Source organism: Boleophthalmus pectinirostris, unplaced genomic scaffold, assembly GCF_026225935.1.
Source record: "Boleophthalmus pectinirostris isolate CB_2022bp ecotype Guang Dong unplaced genomic scaffold, ASM2622593v1 HiC_scaffold_7, whole genome shotgun sequence".
In the NCBI taxonomy this organism is placed as follows: domain Eukaryota; kingdom Metazoa; phylum Chordata; class Actinopteri; order Gobiiformes; family Gobiidae; genus Boleophthalmus; species Boleophthalmus pectinirostris.
Genome location: NW_026571473.1, coordinates 28,982,958 through 29,007,304, shown reverse-complemented (window position 1 = coordinate 29,007,304; position 24,347 = coordinate 28,982,958). Strand labels below are relative to the sequence as shown.

Here is a 24,347-nt window from a genome sequence, read left to right as displayed (position 1 = left end):
TTTCTGCTGAACAAAATTCAGCACAAATCTTTATCATTGTGAAATACTTTTACTTTCTACTCTTTAAGTATATTTCTAAATGGGTACTTTGATCATTTTACTTGAGAAGATTTTTTTTAAAGTAGATAATTTCATGTGATACGTTTATGGTTTGAAAAATCTACATTTACTACAGCACTAGTGTAGAAGAATATCTCTACAGGATGTGCAGCAGGTAATTTTCAATGCATAGAACGCTCTAACAACAGGCCACTAACTAAAACTAAACATGGATTAAAACTCATCAGCAATGGCGAGGCGATGACAAAAACATATGACATCAACCCTTGTCTCATCTAGTGGTGCTGCTGATGAGAGAAACCACCACTGAAACCTCCAGATCAAAAGGGGTCCGGCTCAGAGACTGAACTGTTGAACTGTTGCAGCCCATGAGGCGCCTGACAGGAGAAAATAAAAGCCCATCCAGTTTCAGTCAGCACTTTTCCGTTGATGACCTGTGACTGCACTGCACTGCACTGTCTGTATAAAACCCAGTGTGGGACAGACCCTCGCTCTCTCTCTCTCTCTTCTACCTGACCCACTCTCTTCTCTAATTTGCTCCTTCTCTTGCAAGAGAATAAACCACACAAAGGAAATTGTTTGACTCAAGACCTTATTTTGTTCTCACCCAAATATTTTCACAACACCAGTTACTTACAATGCATATTTTTATTAGTAAAAAAAAACTATTTACAATGACATCATGAATGAAACAACAATTAAAAACATATATTACATTAAACAAACAAACATTCTTTTCCTGTGCAGTGTAAAGGTAAAAAGTCAGTGCAAAACTTATAAGCAGTAAAGTCCATTGATAGTTAAGGCCCGCGCTTCCATCAGTGCTGTTAGCAAAGGGGAACATAAAGCTGCTGACATTCACAAGTGAACACGTTTGATCAGCGTACATCCACAGTCTTTACTTTAATCCTCACAGGTTTGTCTGAACGACCTTTCTGGTCTCCTGAATCACCACCCTCCTGGAGGTAGAGGGCGTGGTGTTTCCTGTGAGGTTTCCAGTGCTACTAGAGCTGCTCTTGTTGAGGGTCCTTAGGGACCCTGAGAGTCCAGTTGAAAGGCTGCTCTTGGCCCCAGGCTGCTGGCCCTGAGCTGAATTAGAGCCCACCACCAGGAGGGTCTGAGAGCCGGAGAGTCCTGTCTTCACCAGGTTCTGGTTGGTCTTCAGCACCTGTTTGGCACCTGACAGGCCCTTCCCATCCACCAGCACCATGGTCTGAGAGCCGGAGAGAGAGGCCCCTGGCCCGTGTGCATTCTCCACCAGCACCATACCAGGGACCTGAGTCTGCCCCACAGCCTGGCCCTGCATCACAGTCTGCCCCTGCATCACCAGGCCTTGGGCGGGGACGCTCTGGGGGCCGTTCACCAGCATCACATTCTGCACGTTGGTCCCAGGGGCCTCCCTGAGTAGCACCGTGTTCTGGACCGGATTCTGGACCATGTAGAGATTCGGCTGTAGAACTGGAGCCGTGGTGTAATAGAGCTGAGGCTGAGGCTGCTGCTGCAGGAGCAGCACCTGGCCCTGAGGAGCTTGAGGGGCCTGAGGGGCCGGGCCCCTGGACACCTCCTGGCTGACATCTTTGATTGTGACGGTCTGAGTGCTCTCAGAGCTCTCTTGCACCTTACTGCTGCTGCTGCTGCTGACCTCTGCTTTGGGAATGGAACGTGGTTTGGGCACAGGTTGTGGTAGGGGCCCCGGAGCCAACACACTGGAAACTGCTGTGTGAGAGTTGATGGAGGTGCTGATGGAGGTGGTAGGAGGAGCAGGGGCCCTCACTTCAGCCAGGGTCTTGCCTTCACAGATTTCAGCCAGAGTCTTAAACTTGAAGTCCAGGTCATTGAGGAAGTGCAGGTCGTTGTCCACAGCCAGATTGTCACAGGAGCCCAAGGAGCCAGCACAGGAGCCCTGGCCCTCATAGTCATACACCAGGAGATTTTCCTTCCCAGCCAGAGCATCAGAGGTCTGCGCCTTCTGTGGGACACAGAGACTCAGGTTAAAACACTTTCATGTCATAAATGTGTTCATAAACAGTGTTAGTGACACTCACCTGGTTGTAGTACTGTCCCAGGTAGTGGTAAGGTAGAGCCATGCCGTCAAAGATCCCACCCTCTCTCTCTCTGCTCATGTACTCAGACTGAAATCCACTGCCTCCCATCTGGTTCATGCTCCACGTGCCATCCATATGACTCATCTCCTTCCAGGTACCGTCCATCTGACTGGCTCCTTGGCCCTGGTAGAACTCATTAGTTGTCTGGGTCCAGCCCTTATACCCAGTGTGCGTATTTCCACCCACTTCTGATTGCATGTTGATCAGTGGAACCTCCTAAGACAACGGACAGACACTTGTTCATCTTGTGCATTGTTTAAGTATATTTATTTGATTCATTAAATAAATATGGTGATATGATGTAATCCATTAATTCTGCTCTTACCGTGTTCTCTCCTTGGCCCTCCGTGTGGTAGTTGATGAGATGAGATTTAGTATCAAATGGCATCTCTGCAAAAGCTCCTGACGATCCCATAATTCCTCCACAGAAGCAGAAAAGGGCCAAAAGAGGGATCACTGCAAAACAAAACAAACAAAAAAGATTTATAACATTTATTTGACACAGCAACCACTACTAAGCAATTATCTTAGCACTGATGTCAACTATCAACACTTGTCTACAGTTCTGTTATGATGTTATGATACTACAGACCGTCTCATTTCATACTGTATAGACTCATGGCACATAGAGTGAAGCTTTCAAACTGCTTCATGATATTCTTTTTTTTTTAGATATTTGAATGAATAATGCATAAAATTGTGTGACTTTGAGAATCTGCAAAAGCAAAAGACTAATGCAAAATACAAATTAAGTCTAAGACTTCTAATGGGATAATAAAACAGCAAAACATTGTCAGAAGAGTTTAAACAAAAAAAAATCTAAACAGAAAATGTTATGAACTAGGGATGTAAAAATAACCGAAATATCGTGATATCGTATCGTCAAAGTTCTCACAATAATATCGTGGACCATCACAATATATTGAATTACAAGTCTCTTTGCTTAAATTAAGAGTTCTGGTGCAGCAATAGCTAAAAAAAAAGAAAGACTACATAGGAACAACATAGACCATGCTCCATTTCAGTGCAGACTACAAGAAGAAATAACAGTTCTAAGCACTTTTAAGTCTTAGTTCTTTGGATTAAGTCTTGTCAAGACATTTTAAGAGGAAAAAGTAGCATATTAACAGTTTTGTTCAATAAATATCGTACAGTGAAATGTGTATTGTGAAAACCGAGAGATTTGGATATTGTTACATCCCTAATCGTGATCCTCCCCATGATATCGTACCGTGACAATATTGTATCGTAAGACTTGGATATCGTTACATCCCTAATTATGAACTAATAAAATGGAAAATTATATATCAAACTGTACTCACACAGAAGTAAAAGCAGTCCCAGGAACAGCAGTCCGATTCCAGCCGGACCAAACTCCACTTCTTTCTCTGGCTGACCTCTCCCTCCTCGTTTACCGCACTTGAAGCCGTCCTCACACGTGCACACTTGGACCTGGACTCTCTGTGGCTCGGGACAGGACTTCCCCTGCTGGTCAGTCACGATAAACTCCACCTGATACACGCCAGGCCAAAGGGACTCCTCTCTCCTCAGTATCCGGCCTGTGTCTGTTAAGAGCAGAAACATAAATCCAGGTTAATAATCAGATAACGTGCGACTCTAGCTTATTAACCATCTTACTCATTTTTTAGAACTGATTATTCACATTTCTCTTTGTTATTATAATATATTGTGATGTGTGAGCTACTGTGTTTAAGTCATTTCCCTTGTGGATCAATAAAGCTGGTCTAAATTTAAGAGTAATATGTGTATAGTACTAGAAATGCAATGAAAAAAATGTGGATGAGGATGCTTTGTCACTTTAAAAAAAAATAATGACATTGTAAATTTTCTGACTGTACCCATTTGTGATAATTCATACTTGAGCTTTACCAGTAGGGCTGGGTATCATTCAGAAGTTGCCGAAACGATACATATCTCGATACACAGACGACGATATGGTGCACGTTTGATTCGATATGATCTATTTCAAATCGATTTGATGCGGTTCAATAGAAAATAAAGTCTAAATCATGGCTGTGATACTAAAAGTCTTTGTTAAACCACTTCTTGTGCAAAGTTAGTATGAAACACAAAATTTTAAACTTCAAAACAGTGAAAATGTCAAATATGTCAAATAATAAGTTTCCTTCGTTTGAACAAACAACAAAACTGTAGCTGTAACAAAATAACTTAGTAAAATAAACCAAAAAATACTCTTGACGATATATCTATACAGCAGCCCACGATATCGATACTGCAACATCACATTAAATGCTTATTTTTGCACACCTTTAGTTTTAGTCAAGCCTTTTCATTTTGAGTGTGCATAATTGTACACATAACTCAACAATAGGGCTGAAGGATTTTGAAAATATCAAATTGTGATTTTTCAGACAAACACTGCAATTTGATTTGTGATTTTGTTTAATAATAGGATTCTGTTCAAAGTTCAGATTTGAAACACATCCAAAAGTAGTGACAAAAAGACTGAAATATGGACTGACAAAACTAATACTGATAATATTTGTAGATCTAAACTACAGGGTTAACCGTTTTATGGAGTATAAGACAGGGGGTTTTGTTGCTTGTCGAGGAAACGTCTCAAGTTCAAAAATTGCAGCCTTTGCGATTTGTCAGGTGCCTCCATTCGAATTGCGATTTTGTTTTGATTGATTCAGTCCAGCTTGACAACGCGATGTGTAAATTTTCTGGTGGATCTTATTGTTTTGTCTGAAATGTCCCAGTATCTCATTAAATCTTGCTTTTACTCAATAACATGGGTTTTTAATTACCTAAAAAATTCATTTTAAAAAATCTTAGTGTGAGTGGGCTCTTCTTTCCACAGATCTAATAAAAAAAAAGTAAAAAAGTAATGCCATACAACATTCCAGGCAATATTTCCATGGACCCTCCACCAGAAAAGTTACACAGTGCACACCTTTAAATATGAATAACTTAATTTTTTTCTTGTAGTGTAATACATTGTCCGAGTGTTAGCAGGCCTGTCGGCAAAAATATGGGAACCCGGCGCAAAAAGCCTCACACGGGCCCCCTTTTAATATACAGTAATAGGAAGAGGGTCCAATTCTGGGCTCCTACAACCCAGATCCTGAATCAACTTTGCCCTTTGTCCTATCTTCTCTACTGCTCTGAGTGTACGAATGTAAAAGGATTTTCTCCAAACCCTCCTTTTATTTTTAAGTTTACTGGAAATGAATGTGTAACAAATGCTCCCTTGCTCAAAATGTAAAAAATGATGCTAATTTTTTTTATTTTTTTTGTCTGTGTGTGATGTGTTCCTTACCGTTCAGATGCTGCACCTGCCACTTTCCCTGCGTGTTCTCCGGGACGATGGTGAAGTGGAATGGCGGTCCGTTGGGAAAGGCGTCCCGGTCTTGAGCGTTGATCAGGATGGCGTCATCGGTCAGGCACAGGGTCTGCGCGGTGCTGGTCAGAGTGGGACAGTGGTCGTTGAAGTCCTCCACCTGGATGGCGATGGTTCCAGTGGCTGTTTTAGCCGGCATGTCTGTTTGGAAGAAGAAAATGGGTTATGTATGTAAACAATGAAATTAAAACCTACTTTAATTACACTTTTTACAGTCTTAAAAACATGAAAAGCAGAAGTGGTTCATTTTAAACATAGACTGAATAAAGAGGTTGACGAAAGGAGTGTCCTTGTATTCAGCTCCAGTCAAATGAAGCTCACGAGGCTAGCAGTTATAGGAACAAATTTCCCAAAGCAGGATTAGGAATTTACAGACAAAATAGCGAAATAAAACACAACGATTTTACATTTCATGACCAAAATGACGACGTTCACTGCAGCAGTTACAAAGACAGGGGTGACAATTTTTCTAGCCTGCTACCGTGATTCATCATCCGGTTTCACTTTGTGGAAACCGTCTGACCTCGCAGCATTATGATTCGTTCACTCGACGGTAGGTGGGTACTTTTTTATTTAACCAATCACTGCTATTTGACGTATGTAATGAGCCGCTAATGGAGTTAACTGGTATATTCAGCTTTTCCCAAATCCCGTAGGAAGAAGGGCAATAACGTTTTTCCCCTTGATAAAATTCACCAAACATTCCCTTTGTTCCAACTTTAAATCCTCGATCTCGGGAATTGTTACCAACACAGAATATATGGCTCTTTGCCGACTGGCTGGTGCCCGAACTCGCACTTTCAGGGTTCTTGCAAATCGTCTAGTGTATTCCAATTCCTGACCTAGTCATTGGAGAGAAATTAAATTGAGCGGAGGCACTCGGTGGCACCAGCCTGGCTGAATTAGTTTGCCCTCACGGTTACTTCGTATTCAGAACGTGGCGGCTTGTGCGTTAACTAGCTCCAAAGTTTTTTCTAGCACTGCAACAAGTTCATAAGCGCTTTTCACAACAAAAGCCGGAGTGGAGTTTTGCTGCCGCGATAATGTTAACAACAACTAGCATGCTAACAGCGCACTAGTTTGTGGACAATAAAAACGCTTTATAATAAGATTCAGACAGTCACAGCCGTCTTGTTTTGACACGAAGCGCTTCTTTTGTTGTGTACTGCAGCAAAAGAAAGGTTACTTCAGCACATGAAAAGATTGATAGAGCCCCTTTAAGAGATTTAGACTGAGTATTTTCCATATCGTCAATGAAAATGCACAAACTTAACGTATATAACTATAAGAATATATGAAGGCATATCCGTGAATATATAGTAAGTACCATCAGAAATGCACAGGATTTCAGCGTAGTATGTTCCATTGACCAGCAGGGTTGACTCTCTATCAGGAAGTTTGTTGAGTTTGATCTCAGCCGTCTCTGAATCGATGACGAGCCAGTTCCCGGTGTCTGTGCCTTTGACGTACCTAAAGATCACATGTGTTATTACAAAAGCAAATTTCCTGTTACCTCCTATTATATTATATTATATTATAATGACTTTAGGCCTGCCATGATAATTACTATATTAAGTTATCATTCACTAGATGAAAACAGGAACAATATATTTTGGTGCAAAATTTTCATCGTGTGTACAGTTTCTCAGCTCATGCCTTTTTAACGACACTACCTATTAAAGTAAGTAAGAAGTAAGTAAGTAAGTAAATACTGGGATTATGCTGAGATTATTGAGATTATCGCTTCACTGTTATTGTGTCAAAAGGCATAAAGTAGTTTCAGTATCATTATCGCAGTATATCTATGTATTAATATTAGAACATCGGGCTTCAAAATGTCTTACTGTGACAGGCCTAAATTACTTGTACTAGTGCATACCTGACATTCTTGGCTGGTTTGCCCGTATCCTGGTCTATGGCCGGGTAGTGACCGATGGTGTCCATTACTTTGATGGTGGTGTCTCCCTCTGAAATGGGGATGGCTTTGACTTTGGGTTCGAAGCGTGGTCCCTCTGGCTCGTTCTCCACGGCTACTTTCACTGTGTACATGTTATAAATCTGCTCCAACCCACTAAAACTGCTGGCTCCAGTGGCTCCATTGTCTACAGTGCCTCCAGTGCCTCCAGTGCCCTCAGTGCCTCCAGTGCCTCCAATGCCCCCAGTGCCTCCAGTGCCTCCAATGCCCCCAGTGCCTCCAGTGCCTCCATCAATGCCAGCTGTCCCAGTAGACGTTAATTCTCCACCTACATCAATGTTTGTGAATCCCACTGAGTCGTCGAACAAAGGAGCTTTGTTTTTTAAAATTACACCAAGATCAAGGTTTTTTATGTCTTCATAGTCAACAGCCTGCAGGGTAAAAAAAAACAAACAAAAACATTAAATAAAGTTTGTTCTTCTGCTCAAAAACAACAAAAAAATCATGCAAATTCTTCCAGTTTTAAATTATGGTATGCAATTGCTGCTGCGCTTGCGACACGGCCCCAGAGAAGTGCAAGAAAATGGATGGATGGGTATGCATTTTCATAAATAATAGTATGGCATTTCAGCAATTAAGTAGACAACAGGTCTCAGAAAAGTAAAAAAGACAAGATATACCACAAAAAATGTAAATATATGTTGTCTCTTCTGTTGAAATAGTACACGCAAATAGAACTTTATAATTCTAAGATGACAATTATTTTAGTTTTAACCAATTCAAAAGTACCAAACCATCATTTTGTTTAAAATGTTTTCTATTTAGGCCATATGTTTGTAACTTTACCACAGCATCTATACAACACTGTTTCATCAGGCTCCATATTTTTGCTGCATTAGCCGTACCTTTTCGAGAAACAGAATTCCTTCATTGGTCTTTGGGTCGGTCTTGATGCTGAAGTACCCAGCCTCGTTTCCTCTGGCTATTATATACTCTGTCTCCCAGTTTGCCGTTTTCACCAAATCCCGATCCTCTGCTTTGAATCTCATCACCTCCACTCCATATGTGTTCTCCTTAATTTTGGCCGAAAACTGTCAAGACAAAATAAATATGTTAAATCATATTAAACGCATTAGAAAAATAGAATGAAAAATAAAATACCTCAGATTGCGACAGAGTAGGTAGGTTGTCATTGACGTCTTTGATATTAATTGTAATCGTGCCAGTTCCGGTATTGCCTCTTGGGTCGCCATTTCGATCTACAGCTTTCACTGTCAGGACGTAACGATCCGTGGTCTAAAAGAAACATACGCGTTTGTGAAATGCTGTCACTAAGAAAGCAGAGGATGCAGATGGAGCAGAGGATGCGTGTAATATTTTACCTCTCTGTCAAGGTCGTTCTTCACATAGATTGTCCCGTCTGACTTCATGTAGAACGTATCGTCTGCTGGCTCCTGTCTCACGAGGCTGTAGCTCATCTGAGAGTTTGGGTTTCCTGGTTCGTCCAGATCTGTGGCTTTCACGGTTATCACACTAGTGCCTGCAAACAAGACAATGAAGGCACATGTAGTTAGAGTTGTTCTCTTTAACTTCTACATATTAGCGCTTTTCATCAACTCTCTTTGCGTCTATGTTATTAGGTTCTTCTTTCAGACCAAGAGTTTGTTTTCATACCTGACAGTTTGCAGTCTGACTTCCTCACGACAGTATCCCAGGTGTGTGTTTTTTACTCTCACACACCTGGGATACTGTCCTGAGGAAGTCAGACTACAGATGGCGCTGTCGTCCTGCCTCCACTGGTAGGAAGACAGCGCCAAAACCTGTATAAATCAGCTGACCGGAAATGTCACAGTAACATCACATGACCACTCTGAAGAAGACCTCTAGTGAGCAGTCGAAACTGTCAGGTATGAAAACAAACTCTTGGTCTGAAAAAAGAACCTAATAACATAAATTATCAGAAGACCAAATAAATCTCATTGGTCTCTTTGTGTCTCTTCACCATCACCCGCCCCTCGCCCTTTCATTTCTTGGTTTACCTAGTGATAATCCAGAACTGTACTGATAACCAACTTTAAAGGTCCTACATTACGCAAAATTCACTCTTGTGAGCTTTAAGCCAGGTTAGGTTTTTATTTATTTGATCTCCATTAGACTCCAGAATACTTTTATCACCTCAAAATGTATTATTATTATCCCCGTAGGGAAACACGTCCTCTGCTTTTGACCCACCCTTCAGTGTGTCACTGGAGCTACTCTGATTAAAACTGTTTAAACAATCTTACGCCATCTGCTGGTGTTTCTACCAGGGTGCACAAAAAACATGCCTTAAAATCACAACTCTAGACACTAAAATTTCATATAGTTTCTTTAAAACTTCCATGTGGTCATATAATAGTTTTGATATAGATCTAGACCATCCTAAATTATTCAGGAAAGGTCTAATGCTGTCCTCTTTTTGTACTTATTTTTACTATTTCAAAAGGATAGTTTTGATATAAGGCATTGATTAGTATAGGACTTTTTTTTACAATTCTACTCTGCACATTAATATAAAATACATAAATAAAGTCTTAAAACGTGCTTAAAAATGCACAGTATAAAGGTAAACAGTGGCAGTAGGAGACCATCACCTGTCGGACAGCGCCATCTGCTGGTGCTTCTTACAGGCTACACAAACAACAGGCCTTAAAATCACAACTCGAGTGTTACTTAGACACTAAAATTTCATATGGTTTCTTTAAAACTCCCATGTGGTCATATACTAGTTTTGATATAGACCCAAACCATCCTAAACTATTCAGGAAAAGGTCTAATGCTGTCCTCTTTTTGCACTTTTTTACTATATCAAAAGGATAGTTTTGATATAGGGTATCGATTAGTACCACTTTTTTTTTTTTTTTTCAGTTCTACCATGCACATAAGTTTAAATACATAAATAAAGTCTTAAAACGTCCTTAATAATGCACAATATAAAGGTAAACAGTTGCAGTAAAAGACCATCACCTGTTGGACTGCGCCATCTGCTGGTGATTCTTAGAGGCTACACAAACAATAGGTCTTAAAATTACAGCACTAGTTACTTTGACACTAAAATGTCATATAGTTCCTTTAATAATACTAGTTTTAATATAGATCCAGCCCATCCTACACTATTCAGGAAAGGTTTAATGCTGTCCTATTTCTGTAATTTTTTACTTGTTCAAATGATAGCTCTTGTTGATTTTGATTTTTACTGTTTTTTTTTTACATTTCCACCATGCATATTAATTTAAATGACACGCACAAAGTCTTAATGCTTCCTTAATAATGCACAATATAAATGTAAACAGTAGCAGTAGGAGACCCTCACCTGCCGGACTGCGCTCGTACACCGCTCCAGGTTTCATGTCTCTTGGGAAAACGGGAGAGTTGTCGTTCTCGTCCACTACTTTGACCCGGATGTCAATTTTGTTTTCCGCTTTGCTCCCATTAATAAAAGTAGCAATCCCAGAGAGCTGGAAACACAAACCACAAACATATAATGAACACGATGAGCATCATTAAGAAGTTACATAGAATACTTTTTTTTACTACTTCTTATACTTTAACTTTAAGTATAAATATCAGTGTAGGGACTGAAAATTACATTTATTTCCTTAAAACACAGTGAATTTATTACACAAGAGTTCCAACTGTGTTATGTAACTGTTGTTTATCTTTCAAACCACTAGTGAACAGTTTTGTATGAATAAAAGTTCATTATGAGGCCAAAATCAGCCAGTAAATAGTCTTATTACTACCAAGATATTTTTATGACTTATTTTATATTTTCTTTTAACTTGTACATATACATTTATAGAATTATGCCTTACTGACTGCTGTCTCTTGCTATATTTTTTGCAACTTATTTATAATTTATTAGTACTATTCATATTTTTTACCCTTTTTATATTATAATATATTGTGATGTGTGAGCTGCTGGGTCCAAATAATTTCCCTTGCGGACAATAAAGTTTATCTAACATAAATTATCTAGCAATAAAGTTTATCTAAGGCTATGTTCAGACTGTAGGGCTTAATGCACAATTCGGATTTTTTTTGTGAAATCCGTTTTTTGTTTTTTTTGCGAGATCGTTTTCATTTCCAGTTAAATGCGACTTGTATGTGATCTCCAGTGTGAACTTTAAATGCCCCAAAATTGTCTCGCATGCATATTGGAGGACACGACAACGTCACACACAGCGAGCGTGCTCAGTGTTTACGGAAGTCGCCTAAACACTGGGCTTGTCTTCCAAAATACGGTCCAGTTCTTGGTAAAATGGACAGGTTACACGTTCACAGCCATGTCGTTTGTTGAGTCTTTAGTCTCTTTGTATTTGTCTCGTAGGCTCTTTATTTTTTGTTGATATTGGAGCCAGAACCATCTGTAGCCGTGCTTGGACATTTCTTTGGCAATCATTTCAAAAAACGCCCGGTTCCGATAAGACCCCTCCAATTTGACCTGAATACAGTGATCCCCCCAAATATTAATTAACTCGCTAATCTCGCTTTCCCTCCATTGACGAGACTCCGAGCCTGACATGTAGATGGGATGAATGTCGCATGTCAAAAGACCGGATATGTATCGGTTTTAGGAGCACATATCCAAGTGGCCTGAGTTGCATTTGAAAATATTGGATCTGTGTTGTTCAGACTATCATTAAAAGATCAAATCCAGGTCGCATAGGGGCGAAAACAATCAGATTTGGCTCACTTCAGGCTGCAGTCTGAACGTAGCCTTAGTCTAAGTCTAAATAAAGGCTCATCAGTGCATCCCTATACTTATTTTTAATATTCCTTACATTGTAGGTGTCTATGTACTCTCTGTCCAGGATTCTTGTTACTCTGATGAACCCGGTTCTGGAATCGACGACGAAAACATTGTACGGGTCCTGGTCTGCTCCTCTTCCCTTCAGAGTGTAAATGATGTCCTTGTGTTCTTCAAAATCTGAGCGGATCTGAAACATCATGAAGAGGGTTATGAGTAAAATAAATACCTTTACATTTAGAATATTGGGGTTAACACAATAATGGCGTACCTGTAATCAAGTTTTATATTATGCTATTTCCTACTCTTCTCATCAAAAATGTGTGTAGAGTTTTGTTTTGTTTCATTCACACATGTGTAACGTACAAATCCTGCAAATTTTAACTCCTTACACCTTCAGTAGAGTCATCTGGATTATTTCTGCCCTAAAATTACCCCTCACTACAGAAGAAAATGCAAAAAAAAGTAGCTGTGAACTTGAAAAGTGAAGCTTCATGACATCATAAGGTGGAACAGAGCAATTTGAGCTTTGAAGATGTAGACAGACTAATAATAGAGGATTACTCAGACATGTGTGAATGAAACAAAACTCCAGGTCTGTTTTTGATGAGGTAACTACATTCCAACATGGATTATCACTCACAAGAGCAACCTTTACAAAATACAGGACCATTAAACAGGAGTGGTTTAGTCCGGGTTTAGTCCTAGATTAGACCTGGTTTAATCCTAGATCAGTACTAGTTTAGTCCTGTTTTAGTCCTGCTTTAGTCCTGGTTTAATCCTGTTTTAGTCCTGGTTAAGTTTTGTTTTAATCCTGTTTTAGTCCTGATTTAGTCCTGATTTAGTCTAGGTTTAGTCCTGGTTCAGTCCTGGTTTAGACCTGGTTTAGTTCTGCTTTAGTCCTGGTTTAGTCCTGGTTTAGTCCTGTTTTAGTCCTGGTTTAGTTCTGGTTTAGTCCTGGCTTAATCCTGTTTTAGTCCTGGTTAAGACCTGGTTTAGTCCTGTTTTGGCCTGGTTTAGTCCTGTTTTAGTCCTGGTTTAGTCCTGGCTTAATCCTGTTTTAGTCCTGGATCAGTCCTGGTTCAGTCCTGGTTTACGTCACGAATTGTGTACCCTCACCCTCAAAAATCCCCGTTACACCACTGCCTTTAAAGATGCACTACGTAACTTTTCTGGTCTAGAGTATATTCTGATCGTGATTATATTAGTTGCATTTTTGCACTATTTAAGAATGAATTCAGAAAAATGCCATGTCTTCTCACTTTTGCGATGAACTCCTTTTTTGTGTAGTCCTCGTTTTCTTTCAAAGGTCTTGGAGGAAGGATCCACTCTCTTCTTTTTCTCACCAGGGATTTACAAAAAGCAACAGAACCAACCTGAAAACACACATCAAAAAGAAATTAGTAGAGCATCTGTAAGTCTAGTAAGTATGTGAATCCTATGTTTATGATTCTCTAATTTTGACTCAATTTTGTCAAGATACATTATAGTTTTACACCAATCAAGAAGCAATTTGTGAAGAAAAGTTGGAAAATAAGTTGAAAATAACAGGAAATTGAGTTCAAAATACTGATCACATCACACTAGCGAGACTTCTATCCCAAAGGTCAGCAAATTTTACAAGTAAGAAATACAATTTTTCTGATACTTTAAACATGAATTCAACAAATTAAAGGTGTTTTCTTATATTTATATTTGTCAGATAATCATTTCTGTGTACATTAGAGGAGTTTTACTAGGAAACAGTTGGAATTCTCTGTGTGTAAGTAAAATTTTAAACCTCAAAAATGGTAAAATTGGGAAAACAAGTGTGAATATTCTTGCAAAAATCTGAAATATATTGATCTTAACTGTGTTTTAGTAAAATAAGTAGTCCAACCTGACATATTAACAGGCACAATAATAAACACAACAGCATAAAGTGAGTGAGGAATAACTTTGGACCACTGCAAACATTTTTTTAAGAGTAAAAATCAGGTACAATGCCTTTCTTTATCAAATCATAATAATTAATAGTTAACAAATTATCTTTTAAATTCACTTTATAGCTTTCTGGACATCGCATACATTCTAAAACGTGTATTTGCTCGTTTATTTGGCCACGTATCTCGAGTTGCCGACTGAAAACTCCATATCATTCGTCGCACGCACATGAACAAACTTGAGTTAATTTTATGGCGTCGTTTTATTGAGAATTGGCAGGAGATTTGATAAATAATGGCACTGCCTTCGGGCCCCCCTTCAAGGTTGAGCATGACGCCTTTTATTGTTCTATATTGTCTAGTTTGCAGGGTTTTTTTGTAGTCTAACTAATATTACTGATGAGATTCAAGTTGGTTATTAATTTATTGTAATTAATCATAGTCATAATCATAACTATAGCATGTGGTATTCAATAAAACGCTTGAATTTGTTGCTTATCGTCTTTAAAATATGTGATTCCCGGTTGAGACTTGACTTTTATCCGAGCTATCCATACTTTAAAACAAAGGTGGAAGACAGGTCAGATTTCTGTGGTGTAATTTGCTGTTTAAAGGTGCACTGTGTAACTTTTCTGATGGAGATGTAATTGCTTTGTCTGGAATGTTTAGCAGTACAGCATTAAACCTTTCTATCTTCACGGAGACCAAAACTGACCAAGTTACAGGTCAGAAAGGCTGGGTAAAAATTAAAGCTTAATAAAGACAAACCCAAGACCAACCTGAGTTTCATGTTGGCCTTTTTGTCCATTTTATTTCCAAAAATAGAACATGTCTCTAAAATAAAATCTTTGTTATTTTCTTGCGATACAGATTATTGCGTCAGTCAATGTTGCGATATCGATATTTTTTGTCCAGTTTTGTCTTAATATCAAGTATTAATTAACTTTTCATTTGCATTTGTTGTAAATTATAGATTTGTTGGTTTATTATTTTACTGTATTTTGGCAAAACTGGGCTGTTTTACCTCTGAACAGGCCCGTCGACAGAATTTTGGGGGCCCTGGGCACGAAGTCTCACATGGGCCCCCCTCGAATATTAATTAAAAAGAAGAGGGTCCAATTCTGGGGCCCGGTGTGAGATAGTATTTTGACCCCCATAGTATAGTGACATACCGCTATAGTAAAGTGACCCCCCCCTCATAGGATTTTGACTCCCCTTACTTTTGTCTTTAGTAGTTACTTATATGATCATTATTTCTCATGTAATTTACTTTTATTATATACTGCTACATGTTCACTTTCTTTTAAGGTATTTTAAGGAATGTTTTGATGGATAATGACTTTGTATTTAGTGTAAATTTTGTGTAACGTTATTGTTAAAACTTTGCATATACATAGCAATCTTGTCACTTTTTATATTGTATTTTACATTGTTACGGTTTTTAGTTTACTATGTTCAGATAATCCTTAATCATAATGTCAATTTAGGCAATGGTTTGTAAGAATAACGACCTTGAATTTAGTAATATAGAATTTTGACCTCCTTTATATATAATAGATCATTGTCAATATTTACCTAACATTACTTCTTACTTTACATTATAATAACTATAATAAACATATTGGGGGGTTAAATATGTCAGTATGTTTTAATTTGCAGATATAGTATTAATATTCAAAGTTTTTCTATAGAATTCAAGTTCTTTATTAATAAAATATAGACTTTCATAATGGGGTCAATATTCTATGGGGGGTCAACACACTATAATAGGATTCTCACCTCACCACGGGGTCAAAATGTTGTACCACACCGGGAGAACACACCCCTTTGCCCTCTGAACTTGGCTAAAAGTTGCAACGTAAATTTCCCAAGAATGTTTAAGACGAAGTTTAATTACTGCATAATCGACTGATCCTGTACGTGACTTGAAATGTTCTCAGGTCGTCGGTAATGATAGTCTTTGTGTGAGCAGGCTCTGTCTCTGCACAAGGTGAAGTATGCATCCAAGTATGTGCACAATGTTTACGTAAGATGTTTTGATTGAATAATAAAAGCCCAATAAGGGTGTGTGCATTAACTGATTTTACTATTAAATAATAGCGCATTGTCAATTTGTGGATTAGGCTTTTAATTGAAAAACTTTTGAGGAACAATATCTGATTTCAATATGGCAACATTAAGAGACCAAATTCTGTAAATCTTGAATTATTATTATTTTCTATCGATTTATTCCCTCAGATTACGACAAACCACAAACAAAATGCAAATATATTAGAAGAACAGTCTAAGATGTCTTATTTTTTCCATTATTACTCCACAATTCCTAGAAAACAAAACTTCCCAGCTATATTGTAACACATAATCACAATTTTTTTACTCAAAAACAACAAAATATTAAAAAAGCCTGTTCAAAATTTTTTGCTGCGGAAGTTAAAAACAAGATTTAGACTTTTTTTTTCTAAGTATTTGAGCATAATGTGTCTTTCCCCGGCACAGATACATAGTACAAGCAGCTCTTGAGGTCAAAATAAGTCTGCTGTGTACTGTCTTCATCCAATTATAAAGTGTGTTATTGTCCGAGTATCAGGAAGTGCTCTGTTAGCATTCTAGCAGTTGCTTAGTGTGACAACAAAACTTCATTCTGGTCTCTGAAAGCTGCGAAAAGTGCTTATAAACTCATCACGGCGAATAATTACAAGGCTCTGAATGCATACGGTAAGCGAGTTCTCTTTTTCATGTTTTTAAGACGGTAAAAATCAGGTACATCGCCTTGAAACAAAATTAAAAATTACCCCGTTTTCTCTTCCAAACCCTAATAATTAACAGTTAACAAATTATCTTTTTAATTCACTTTTTAGCTTTCTCATTGCATACATTCGAAAACGTGTATTTGCTCGCTTCTGTGGCCGCGTATCTCGAGGTGCCGACGGAAAACTCTATATCATTCGCCGCACGCACATGAACAAACTTGAGTTAATTTTATGGTGTCGTTTTATAGAGAACTGGCAGGAGATTTGATAAATAATGGCACTACCTTCGGGGCTTCCTTTCAAGGTTGGACATTTTAGCGAAGTCTTTTATTGCTCTATATTGCCTGGTTTGTTTTTTCTGTCATCTAACCAATATTACAGATAAGATTCATGTCAATTATTCATTTATTTTAATTAATCATAGTCATAATCATAACCATAGTATGTGGTATTTGAATTTGTTGCTTTATCGTCTTTAAAATATGTGATTCCCAGTTGAGACTCGACTTCTATCCGGACTCTATCCATAGTTTAAAACAGAGGTGGAAGAACAGGTCAGCATTCTGTGGTGGATTTACTGTTTAAAGGTGCATTGTGTAACTTTTCTGATGGGGGGTCTGTCAAATGCTTTTCTCCATGGAGATGTTATTTCATTAGAACTCAGCTCACAGTCAGAATGTTGTTTTCCTTGGTATTTTTGAGCTCTAAAACCACCTGTAATTAAATAAATGTAAGGTAGAGCTGTTTAATGCCATACTGTGGAACATTCCAGGCAGAGCACCGACATATCCATAGAAACAAACAGGTGACGGACCCACAACCTAAAAGTTACATAGCGCACCTTTATCTGTCAGACTGCAGATTTCTTAGATTAGTTTGCGGTTAGTATCTCTGTAATTACTAGGTAATTTCCGAAACAAAAACTGGTATAACGTTTTTGTTAGGCCGAGCCCGACTGGGCGTAGGGCCTATTGCTTCCGCTCAGCGGAGCGAATGGGAAGGGACGTGCGCATGTCCGAATGTGACAAGACGACATGCAACTATGTCCACGGTCGCCCCCGGCACGAACAGCTGTATCCCAGTAACCCACGCCCAAGGCCTGGCTCATATTTACTACTGCTAAAATGAATGGAAGTCAATGGAAGGCGATGGGTGACCTCGACGAGATGGCGAATGACGAGCGCGTCAGTGCCCGTCACTCACCAATGACCCCACGGTGACGTGGGGAAGGTCGAGAGCTTTCAAAAAACGTATAATATGTTGTTCTAAAGTTTTCGGATATATTGTTTTTGCTCGAATTATTATTAGGCCCGAGCCCCGACTGGGCGTAGGGCCTATTGCTTCCGCTCAGCGGAGCGAATGGGGAGCGACGTGCGCATGTCCGAATGTGACAAGACGACATGCAACTATGTCCACGGTCGCCCCCGGCACGAACAGCAGTATCCCAGTAACCCACACCCAAGGCCTGGCTCATATTTACTACTGCTAAAATGAATGGAAGTCAATGGGAGGTCAGGGGGTGACCCCAGCGAGATGGTCCAGACGCGCCCGTCACTCACCAATGACCCCACGGTGACGTGGGGAAGGTCGAGAGCTTTCAAAAAACGTATAATATGTTGTTCTAATGTTTTCGGATATATTGTTTTTGCTCGAATTATTATTATTTTTTTTTTTATTTTTATTTCTTCTGCTCTTTGAGCTCTAATTTGACCCCCTAAACACGTTCAAAAACTCACCAAACTTGGCAACATATTCAGAAGTGGCGAAAAATTCGATAAAATATAGGTTTCGTGCACGGGCATAAAAAAATGGCGACACAGCGCCACCTGGAAAATGCAAAAATTTCGCGCCTATGGGAGATGTCCCGGTCAACTTTGTCGTAGAGCCACGAAATTCGGTACACACATTCGTCATGTCAAGACAAACAAAAAATATTATTATGGCCACGCCCCCTGACACACCAGAAGGCGGCCATCTTGGATTGAAATTTGAGTCCACGTTTTCGCTGACGTTGCATTTGAACGAACTCCTCTGAAGGTGCTTCACCCACAGGCCTGAAAATCACCGTACATCATCTAGACAAGTGGAACATCTAAAGTTAGCTGATTTTTTTTGATAACTGTCACGGTTTACGTGCGGCGAGGCCGCAAAATTTGGTCAAAATTTCACCTAATTTCAAGGTGACATTATTTGCTCCTGTTCGCACAGACTTAGTCCGATTGTGCTGAAATTTGAATCACTAATGTGTGATCTCAGTCTGAATATAATACACTATAAAACATATGAAAAAACACTATAGCGCCCCCTACCATAGACATGAAACATCAACATTGTTGGATCTGCACCAAATTTGGGAATTAAATTCTATTAATGACTAGAAGAAAAAACATATATTGCTGACATGGGAATTTGTTCAAGGTTGGCCAGTAGGGGGTGCAAAGAACATCTAAAGGCGTACTGTGTCATTTTGCCATTTGCAGGCACAGAGTTTGCGGACACAGCGTTTACGGTATGGTGTTGGCGCGGGCACAGTATTTGCGGGCACGGCGTTCGCGGGCGCGGCGTCCGTGGGCACGGCGTTCGCGGGCGCGGCGGGCGAGGGCCGTTCGACGCCGCTTGCGGCTTTAATTATTATTATTATTTTTTTTTTTTTTATTTCTTCTGCTCTTTGAGCTCTAATTTGACCCCCTAAACACGTTCAAAAACTCACCAAACTTGGCAACATATTCAGAAGTGGCGAAAAATTCGATAAAATATAGGTTTCGTGCACGGGCATAAAAAAATGGCGACAGAGCGCCACCTGGAAAACGCAAAAATTTCGCGCCTATGGGAGATGTCCCGGTCAACTTTGTCGTAGAGCCACGAAATTCGGTACACACATTCATCATGTCAAGACAAACAAAAAATATTATTATGGCCACGCCCCCTGACACACCAGAAGGCGGCCATTTTGGATTGAAATTTGAGTCCGCGTTTTCGCTGACGTTGCGTTTGAACGAACTCCTCTGAAGGCGCTTCACCCACAGGGCTGAAAATCACCGTACATCATCTAGACAAGTGGAACATCTAAAGTTAGCTGATTTTTTTTGATAACTGTCACGGTTTACGTGCGGCGAAGCTGCAAAATTTGGTCAAAATTTCACCTAATTTCAAGGTGACATTATTTGCTCCTGTTCGCACAGACTTAGTCCGATTGTGCTGAAATTTGAATCACTAATGTGTGATCTCAGTCTGAATATAATACACTATAAAACATATGAAAAGTGAACACTATAGCGCCCCCTACCATAGACATGAAATGTCAACATTGTCGGATCTGCACCAAATTTGGCAATTAAATTCTATATATGATTACGAGTAAAAAAGTATATTATGGCCATGTTAAAATTTTCACTGTTGGCCAGCAGGGGCGCAAAGACTCAACAATTTTGCGCCTATGGGAGACGTCCCGGTCAACTTTGTCGTAGAGCCATGAAATTCGGTACACACATTCATCATGTGAAGACAAACAAAAAATTTTATTATGGCCACGCCCCCTGACAAACCAGAAGGCGGCCATCTTGGATTGAAATTTCAGTCCGCATTTTCTCTGACATTGCATTTGAACGAACTCCTCTGAAGGCACTTCACCCACAGGGCTGAAAATCACCGTACATCATCTAGAGAAGTGGAACATCTAAAGTTAGCTGATTTTTTTTGATAACTGTCACGGTTTACGCGCGGCGAAGCCACAAATTTCGATCAAAATTTTGCCTAATTTCAAGGTGACATTATTTGCTCCTGTTCGCACAGACTTAGTCCGATTGTGCTGAAATTTGAATCACTAATGTGTGATCTCAGTCTGAATATAATACACTATAAAACATATGAAAAGTGAACACTATAGCGCCCCCTACCATAGACATGAAAAGTCAACATTGTCGGATCTGCACCAAATTTGGGAATTACATTTTATGCATGATTACGAGTAAAAAAGTATATTATGGACATGGGGAATTTTTCACTGTTGGCCAGCAGGGGCGCAAACACTCTAAAATTTGGCGTCTATGGGAGACGTCCCAGGTCAACTTTGTCGTAGAGCCACGAAATTCGGTACACACATTCGTCATGTCAAGACAAACAAAAAAATGTATTATGGCCACGCAACCTGATAAACCAGAAGGCGGCCATCTTGGATTGAAGTTTCAGTCCACATTTTCTTTCACATTGCGTTTGAACGAACTCCTCTGAAGGCGCTTCACCCACAGGGCTGAAAATCACCGTACATCATCTAGACAAGTGGAACATCTAAAGTTAGCTGATTTTTTTGATAACTGTCACGGTTTACGTGCGGCGAAGCTGCAAAATTTGGTCAAAGTTTTGGCGAATTTCAAGGTGACATTATTTGCTCCTGTTCGCACATACTTAGTCCGATCGTGTTGAAATTTGAATCACTAATGTCTGATCTCAGTCTTAATATAATACACTATAAAACATATGAAAAAACACTATAGCGCCCCCTACCATAGACATGAAACTTCAACAATGTCGGATCTGCACCAAATTTGGGAATTAAATTCTATTAATGACTAGAAGAAAAAACATATATTGCTGACATGGGAATTTGTTCAAGGTTGGCCAGTAGGAAGTGCAAGGAACATCTAAAGGCGCACTATGTCATTTTGCCATTTGCAGGCACAGAGTTTGCGGACACGGCGTTTACGGTATGGTGTTGGCGGGGCACACTATTTGCGGGCACGGCGTTCGCGGGCGCGGCGTTCGCGGGCGCGGCAGGCGAGGGCCGTTCGACGCCGCTTGCGGCTTTAATTTTGTTTTGTTTTTCTATCAGGACAAAAGAACTAAGATGAAATCAAATCACAAAGGCAGTATGACGTATTTTAAAGGACTTAAACTTTCAGGCTCAATGTTAATACTAGAAACTGATATATTGGACCCATATTTGCACTTTGTTCTAAAAAAACCCCAAACTTATTTTAACACTTAAAAGGTGCACTATGTAACTTTCTGGTTAGGGATCTGTCACCTGCTTGTTTCTCCGGATATGCCACTGCCCTGCCTTACATTTATTAAATTACAGGTGTTTTTATAGCTCAAAAAAACAAGCATTCTGTCTGTGAGCGGGGTCGTCTCTCCACAGATTTGACCTGTAACTTGGGCTGGTTTGATTTCCTTGAAGACACAAAGGTTTTATACCATACTGTGAAAGATTCCAGACAAATCAATAACATTTGACCAGACCCCCCACCAGAAAAGTTGCGCAATACACCTTTAAGTAAGATGATGGCACAAAATGTAGCCTAGTCTTTTTACAAGTGGGTTAAGAGGTTCATCTCATCTACTACAGTAACAGACTGTAATTTAGGCCAAAAGTATAGAAATACTATCAGTAGAAGTAGCCTACCTACACAGTATCAATAAATAACAATTAATAGCCCAACAGTGTTCCATTTCATACAGCCAACTCGGAACACAAAAATATACCCAAATATTTCCATGTTTACTTTTGATATACTATTTTTGCATTCGACTACTATTACACTGTACTACTACTACTACTACTACTACTACTACTACTACTTCTACTCAATTTGTTGACATTCTAGTTTAGCGTGTGTGAAATATAGGGCATTGGAAATTACGGAAAACTATACAGTAAAGCTTGTTTATAATGTTAAAATTAGTAGTGGAAAATGATCACGTAGTCTGGTTACTCTTACTTTCCCTTATGGCTCTGTTTACATCTAATTAATTAAAATAAATGAATAATTGATATGATATTGCTATAGAAAAAAAAAAAAGGTATTAGCCAAACATACTAAAGGCTACTAAAATACACGTAGCCTATTTTCGTTACAGTTTGTTTTTTGTTTTTTTACACAAAACCTGTATTAAATGTGGCTAGAGTAAAAAAAAAAAAAAAATCTATATATATATATATATTATCTAGCAAATCTTCCTTTCACTTTAGCTTTGTTTACGACAAATTGATCGCAATCGGTGAATAATTTAATTGTCCGTAACTGAAGATCCTACCAATATGTAACCAAACAATATAGGAATAAAGCGCATGGCACATATTAGCTAAACGTAAGCAGTTGATTCAAATAAATAAAAAAATGACACTTACGATCGTTATCAGTAGCAGGACAAAGTGAGGTGAAAAAATGCGAACCATCGTTGAAAAATAAAAAAAAAAATTAAAAAAATCTTATAGTCCGTGTAAAGTGATACGGTCCTTTTGTGTTTCCGGACTGAACTAAGCTCTGGACACACACGGGCCCCTTTTATAAAGAGGAGAGAAAGGCTCGCGCGCGTCACGTATCTCTACGTACACCTGCACAGCGCGCCCCTCCCTTCTTTCCCTCGCGACGTAACTTACGCAGCCTGAGGGCACGAGACAGAAAATACGAGAAAGGAGGAAGTACAGCTCGCGATCAAAGGTCTTTTTGTCAGTGTGATAGTGACAGTATTTTTATTTATTTTATTTTATTTATTTATTTATTTTTTTATGTTATATGCTCAAAAATGTTAATTATTTCCACAAAAACATACCTAAAGTTGAGTGTGTTTTTTTTTTGTGTGGGTTTTTTTGTATTCATACATGTTCAACACACAAAACCAGCATATTTAAGATGAGTTAAAACATTTCTACTAGCTACAAAACTAAATGTAAAAGGTGACTACTTGAAAACTATCACTACGTGACATCAGAAGATGGGACAGAGCCTTTTGAGATTTGGAGAGGTAAACAGTATAATGCAGAATTATTCAAACATGTGTGAATGAAACAAAACACAACTCCAGGTATGTTTTTGAGGAGATAACAACATTATCACGACCACCATGTTCCTGTTGTTATTACAGTTGTTAATACAGTTTTAGTGCGTATGAGGTTTTGCTGATTCTCAATGTTTTACTTAATTTGGTGGGATAATATCTGCTGTGAATATAAATTATGGTTTTACAACAATATAGAGCAATTTGTGAAGAAAAGTTGAAAAAGAGAGTCCCATATTGATGCCATCATACTAAGGAGAATTGTATGCAAAAGTTTAACATAATTTACACACAGGAAACCCCCTTTTTCAACACAAAAAAGGTGTTTTTTTTATATTATTATGGTTAAATTCAAAGACTGTATAAAGAAATGGACTAAGCAAGTGTGTCGTCACCCATAGGGTTCGGCTCCAGGTTTCATATTAGGAACAGTTTTTTTTAACAGACAAAATAGTGAAAAAGATAAAACAAAGAACAAACAACAAAACACCAGAATCATGTAGAGCGAGTTAATACAAACATTTTAAGACCAAAAGGACAAGGTTCGTTTCAGCAGTCAGAGAGAGAGGGGCGACAGTATTCCAGTATAAGTCAATGGGAACCAGAGTCATAAATAGGGAGTGCGTATGGGGGCACTTCTAGCT

General features: G+C 39.0%; 1 protein-coding gene across 1 annotated transcript; it reads right to left on the bottom strand.

The window, feature by feature from the left end:
- Nucleotides 1–693: 693 nt before the first annotated feature.
- On the bottom strand, nt 694–23,142 carry LOC110161214 (desmoglein-2.1-like). Its single transcript, XM_055164519.1, has 14 exons — nt 23,054–23,142; nt 13,517–13,630; nt 12,289–12,444; nt 10,818–10,962; nt 8,848–9,005; nt 8,627–8,761; nt 8,371–8,556; nt 7,430–7,896; nt 6,878–7,020; nt 5,470–5,691; nt 3,488–3,730; nt 2,491–2,621; nt 2,106–2,381; nt 694–2,029 (listed from the first exon to the last, which is right to left on the bottom strand). The coding sequence occupies exons 1-14, from the start codon at nt 23,099–23,101 to the stop codon at nt 971–973; spliced, it is 3,483 nt and encodes a 1,160-aa protein (XP_055020494.1). The 5' UTR covers nt 23,102–23,142; the 3' UTR covers nt 694–970.
- Between the last annotated feature and the right edge of the window lie 1,205 nt (nt 23,143–24,347).

Excerpts from the sequence above, each read along its gene's own strand:
- LOC110161214 (XM_055164519.1), bottom strand. The coding sequence starts at position 23,101 with ATGGTTCGCATTTTTTCACCTCACTTTGTCCTGCTACTGATAACGATC. Across the intron at positions 9,006-10,817 it reads GTACGAGCGCAGTCCGGCAG|GCACTAGTGTGATAACCGTG; the intron begins GTGAGGGTCTCC and ends TCTTGTTTGCAG. Across the intron at positions 5,692-6,877 it reads AATCCTGTGCATTTCTGATG|ACATGCCGGCTAAAACAGCC; the intron begins GTACTTACTATA and ends TCTTCCAAACAG.